This window comes from Sparus aurata, chromosome 24 (genome assembly GCF_900880675.1).
Source record: "Sparus aurata chromosome 24, fSpaAur1.1, whole genome shotgun sequence".
NCBI classification, from domain to species: Eukaryota; Metazoa; Chordata; class Actinopteri; order Spariformes; family Sparidae; genus Sparus; species Sparus aurata.
In genome coordinates, this window is record NC_044210.1 from 22,408,628 (window position 1) to 22,414,627 (window position 6,000).

At 44.8% G+C, this 6,000-nt stretch overlaps 1 protein-coding gene across 1 annotated transcript in view; it reads right to left on the minus strand.

Annotated features, from left to right (window-relative positions):
* The window catches only part of LOC115576605 (NLR family CARD domain-containing protein 3-like), a gene marked incomplete at its 3' end in the record, with an annotated part of 29,009 nt that extends 23,218 nt beyond the window's left edge, over nt 1-5,791 (minus strand). Inside the window, exons 1-7 of the mRNA XM_030409138.1 lie at nt 5,644-5,791; nt 5,171-5,341; nt 4,240-4,368; nt 3,497-3,575; nt 3,114-3,342; nt 293-2,069; nt 24-197 (exon numbers count right to left, since the gene is read on the minus strand). Of these exons, the coding sequence (XP_030264998.1) occupies nt 24-197; nt 293-2,069; nt 3,114-3,342; nt 3,497-3,575; nt 4,240-4,368; nt 5,171-5,341; nt 5,644-5,693 (2,609 nt within the window). The remainder of the gene's footprint in view (nt 1-23; nt 198-292; nt 2,070-3,113; nt 3,343-3,496; nt 3,576-4,239; nt 4,369-5,170; nt 5,342-5,643) is intronic.
* Nucleotides 5,792-6,000: the final 209 nt, after the last annotated feature.

Here is a 6,000-nt window from a genome sequence, read left to right on the forward strand (position 1 = left end):
AGGATTTCAAACAGTGATTTGACCTCAAACTTTCCAGATTGCAGTGTGGACTCTCCAGTCCAGGAAACAGCAGCTTCACTCCTGAATCCTGCAGGTTGTTGCTACTCAGGTCCAGCTCTCTCAGACTGGAGGACTGGGAGCTGAGAACTGAGGACAGAGATTCACAGCTTCTCTCTGAGAGGTTACAGCCACTCAGCCTGGATAAAGAATGAGCAGAAAAAGAAAATAATATTTATATTTGGGTAAGCAACAGCACATTTACTGCATTCTGAAGAAACTTCTCCAGACTTACAGAGCTTTGTTGGAGGCTTTGACCACTGGCAGCAGCCTCAGAAGAGCCTCCTCTGAAGCAGAGTATTTCTTCAGGTCAAACACATTCAGATCTTTTTCTGATGACAGTAAGATGAAGACCAGAGCTGACCACTGAGCAGGAGACAGTTCATCTGTGGAGAGACTTCCTGAACTCAGGGACTGTTGGATCTCCTCCACTAGAGAACGATCGTTCAGTTCATTCAGACAGTGGAACAGATTGATACTTCTCTCTGCAGACAGATTCTCACTGAACTTCTTCTTGATGTACTGGACTGTTTCATGATTGGTCTGTGAGTTACTTCCTGTCTGTGTCTGCACCCCTTGTAGGAGATTCTGATTGGTCTTCAGTGAAAGACCCAGGAGGAAGCGGAGGAACAAGTCCAGGTGTCCATTCGGACTCCTTAAGGCCTGGTCTACAGCACTCGGGTATATACATGTCTCTGCAGATTGATGGTCTGCTGTTTTTTCTTCTGACATCACATTGACCCCAGAGTTGATGAATGTCAGATGGACATGAAGAGCAGCCAGAAACTCCTGAACACTCAGATGAATGAAACAGAACACCTTGTTCTGGTACAGTCCACTCTCCTCTTTAAAGATCTGTGTGAACACTCCTGAGCACACTGAAGCTGCTCTGATATCGATGCCACACTCTGTCAGGTCTGATTCATAGAAGATCAGGTTTCCTTTCTGCAGCTGATCAAAAGCCAGTTTTCCCAGAGACTCAATCATCTTCCTGCTATCTGGAGTCCAGAGTGAATCTGTCTCAGCTCCTCCATCATACTTGTTCTTCTTCACTTTGGACTGAACCACCAGGAAGTGGATGTACATCTCAGTCAGGGTCTTGGGCAGCTCTCCTCCCTCTCTGGTCTTCAACACATCCTCCAGAACTGTAGCAGTGATCCAGCAGAAGACTGGGATGTGGCACATGATGTGGAGGCTTCGTGATGTCTTGATGTGGGAGATGATTCTGCTGGCCTGTTCCTCATCTCTGAACCTCTTCCTGAAGTACTCCTCCTTCTGTGGGTCAATGAACCCTCTGACCTCTGTCACCATGTCAACACACTCAGGAGGGATCTGATTGGCTGCTGCAGGACGTGTGGTTATCCAGAGGCGAGCAGAGGGAAGCAGATTTCCCCTGATGAGGTTTGTCAGCAGCACATCCACTGAGGTGGACTCTCTAACATCAGTCAGGATCTCAGTGTTGTGGAAGTCCAGAGGAAGTCGACACTCATCCAGACCGTCAAAGATGAATACAACCTGGAACTCTTCAAAGCTGCAGATTTCTTTGGTTTCGGTGAAGAAGTGATGAACAAGTTCCACCAAGCTGAACTTTTTCTCTTTCAGCACATTCAGCTCTCTGAAAGTGAATGGAAATGTGAACTGTATGTCCTGGTTGGCTTTGTCTTCAGCCCAGTCCAGAGTGAACTTCTGTGTTAAGACTGTTTTCCCGATGCCAGCCACTCCCTTTGTCATCACTGTTCTGATTGGTTCGTCTCTTCCAGGTGAAGGTTTACAGACGTCTTCTTGTCTGATTGTTGTTTCTGGTCTGTCTGGTTTCCTGGATGCTGTTTCAATCTGTCTGACCTCATGTTCATCATTGACCTCTGCAGTTCCTCCCTCTGTGATGTAGAGCTCTGTGTAGATCTGATTCAGAAGTGTTGGGTTTCCTGCTTTAGCGATCCCCTCAAACACACACTGGAACTTCTTCTGAAGGTTAGATTTGAGTTTACGCTGACAAACTGCAGAATGACTTCCTGAATGAACACACAACAAACAAGCTCATGAAGTTATTTTTAAAGACAATGAGACGATTTCCTTCCTCTTAAAGGAGAACTTCGGTCGATTTAAACATGCAGCTTCATTGCTCAAGCTACCCTTGACTTGCCAGTACCGAAGACGCGAACAAATTTGGTCCAGCCATTACAGAGCTCCGTGAACGGAGATGTAGCATTGAACGCTTACAGCATGGGGTCAGAACTTTGCACTGTGTTTTAAGCGTCTTAACATGCTCCACATCTCACACCAAAAGTTATGCAACATCAGCAGACACCTTAGCACACAGCACTGTAGCGTGTATGACTCAAAATGAATAAAAAAGTAGTTAAAATAGTGTGTTTGTGCAAGGAGCTACTTACCTGTTTGTTGACATCCGTGTGTTCCGGTAGCTAGACCAAACTAGCATATCCATCGAGTGTGCACTTAACAGGCTTAACAGGCTATTGTAAGGCTCATGGCTCATGACAGGCTGTAACATGGACATGTACATTATGAACATAAACACGAAAATGCTGGAATACGTTTCCGTCTCCGCCAGTGAAGGAGTAAGTGCACGCTCGACGGATCAGCTAGTTTAGTCTAGCTACCGGAAGACGCCGATGTCAACAAACAGGCAAGTAGCTGCTTGCACAAACACACTATTTTAACTACTTTTTTATTCAGTTTGAGTCATACACGCTACAGTGCTGTGTGCTAAGGTGTCTGCTGATGTTGCATAACTTTTGGTGTGAGATGTGGAGCATGTTAAGACGCTTAAAACACAGTGTAAAGTTCTGACCCCATGCTGTTAGCGTTCAATGCTACGTCTCCGTTCACGGAGCTCTGTAATGGCTGGACCAAATTTGTTCGCGTCTTCGGTACTGGCAAGTCAAGGGTAGCTTGAGCAATGAAGCTGCATGTTTAAATCGACCGAAGTTCTCCTTTAAGTTTGTATATAAACAGATTCATCATCATCAGACTTCAGTAAACGTCTCATTGACATGACATGCCATCATGTTAAATCTGTAGAGAAATCCTCTTACTGCTCTGCAGACAGTCAGCCAGCTCCTCCTGATTCAGTCTCCTCAGGAAGTGAAGTGTGATCTTCAGAAATGCCTCTCTGCTGCTCCTCCTCTGCTCTTCATCCTCACCATCCAACACCTCTTCATCCTCCCCCTGACTCTCTGAGCATTCTGGGTAATCTGAAATCAGAACCTTCTTGACCTTCTTCAGCTCGTTCTTCACAAAAGTGAAAATGTTCTCCTCCAGCAGCTGAAACAGAATATTATGTGAATGACAACATTTAAAATCATGGAGCCGAACTTCAGATCCATGTTTGACAGATTCACCACTGGTCTGTAAAGTGCAGCATGGAGATTATTGTGAACAGACTGGATGTAAAAGTAGTTGTTGTTCATGTACAGACCATAAATATGGAGTCCAGGTGTGTCTGATGCTGCTGGACAGACGGACCTCTGGGAACCTCTGAGCTCTCCTGGTCCACTCTGTGGAGGAATCATGAAGAATCAGTCACATTGTGTCTGTCCACTCAGAGACAAACACAAGCTGAAGGTCCTTTGAGTTAAAGTGTTGATGACATCATTCAATCAGATGGTTTCCTCTGACATCAAAGTGTTGGTCGTACTGCTGATCCCACTGTGAATCAACAGTCAGTCAGTTTACTGGGTTGGTTCAGCAGCTTGTCTGGTTTAGTCCCTCCATCTCTTATTGACCCGTTTAATACTGATACAGCAACACACAGCTAACACAAGCTAGCTGGATGCTAACTGTCCAGTGCAAACTGGTGAAGAGTCTCAATAAACTTGTATTCAAATCAGATTCCAACATTGGAGAATCAAAAAAATGATTCATTATGTCTTTTTGTTTATATTATTTCTGCAATACATTTTAATCTGACACCAAAAAACTAAAGTACCAGTTTCTTTTTTGTACAAACTTGATTTTAATATTTAATTTGTCTGATTTGTGACGCAACGGCCTAAATATAAAGATAATAATGAATTCATCATTTGTAAATATCAGCTATATTCATGTAGATTCATGTGACCTCCATCATCACTCTGAGAACATGAAGACCATCAGGACAACTGGTCAGACTGTATTTAATGAGGACAGACATCAACAGAGAGAGACAGGACAACAACTTACTGTCTGTCTGACACATGTGCTTGTTTGAAAGTAATGAATGCATCCAATGACCAGTCACTCTTGAAGGACACACAGCTGGGCTCAGGTCCAGGTCCAGGTCCAGGTCCAGGTCCAGTAGAGGCTGGTCTCCTGTTGGACAGAGAAGAAGACCACCAGAGATGTTAATTCACTTTCTAGTCTTCAGACACAGAAGCTTCTGTCCATAAAATAGTGGAAAACATCAGGAATAAACCTTCAGAGAATATTGGACCAAACTAATTCAATAAAGTGAAATGAAGAGTTGAAGACTGGTTCTATTGGGCAGCTTTCTAAAGTGAGAAGATACATCTAAGTGAAGAAGAACGAAGCTGAAAATAAACATCAGGTTTCAAAAAACATCTTTCTCCACAGTTAAAACATGAATCAGTCACATATTAATGTTATTAACAGCTCACCTCTTTACAGCAGGAGCTGGTTGTTCTTTAAAATAAATGCCACGACCCATTGAGTCGTCACTCTTGAAGGACACACAGCTGGGCTCAGGTCCAGGTCCAGGTCCAGGTCCAGGTCCAGGCTCAGGTCCAGGCTCAGGTCCAGGCTCAGGTCCAGGCTCAGTTCCAGGTCCAGGTCCAGTAGAGGCTGGTCTCCTGCTGGACAGAGAAGAAGACCACCAGAGATGTTAATTCACTTTCTAGTCTTCAGACACAGAAGCTTCTGTCCATAAAATAGTGGAAAACATCAGGAATAAACCTTCAGAGAATATTGGACCAAACTAATTCAATAAAGTGAAATGAAGAGTTGAAGACTGGTTCTATTGGGCAGCTTTCTAAAGTGAGAAGATACATCTAAGTGAAGAAGAACGAAGCTGAAAATAAACATCAGGTTTCAAAAAACATCTTTCTCCACAGTTAAAACATGAATCAGTCACATATTAATGTTATTAACAGCTCACCTCTTTACAGCAGGAGCTGGTTGTTCTTTAAAATTAATGCCACGACCCATTGAGTCGTCACTCTTGAAGGACACACAGCTGGGCTCAGGTCCAGGTCCAGGTCCAGGCTCAGGTCCAGGCTCAGGTCCAGGCTCAGGTCCAGGTCCAGGTCCAGTAGAGGCTGGTCTCCTGCTGGACAGAGAAGAAGACCACCAGAGATGTTAATTCACCTTCTAGTCTTCAGACACAGAAGCTTCTGTCCATAAAATAGTGGAAAACATCAGGAATAAACCTTCAGAGAATATTGGACCAAACTAATTCAATAAAGTGAAATGAAGAGTTGAAGACTGGTTCTATTGGGCAGCTTTCTAAAGTGAGAAGATACATTTAAGTGAAGAAGAACGAAGCTGAAAATAAACATCAGGTTTCAAAAAACATCTTTCTCCACAGTTAAAACATGAATCAGTCACATATTAATGTTATTAACAGCTCACCTCTTTACAGCAGGAGCTTGCTGATCTTTAAAATTAATGCCACGACCCATTGAGTCGTCACTCTTGAAGGACACACAGCTGGGCTCAGGTCCAGGTCCAGGTCCAGGTCCAGGTCCAGGTCCAGGTCCAGGCTCAGGTCCAGGTCCAGGTCCAGGTCCAGGTCCAGGCTCAGGTCCAGGTCCATGTTCAGGTCCAGGCTCAGGTCCAGGTCCAGGCTCAGGTCCAGGCTCAGGTCCAGGTCCATGTTCAGGTCCAGGCTCAGGTCCAGGTCCAGGTCCTGGTCCAGGCTCAGGTCCAGGTCCAGGTCCAGGTCCAGGTCCAGGTCCAGGTCCTGGTCCGGGTCCAGTGGTTTTAGAG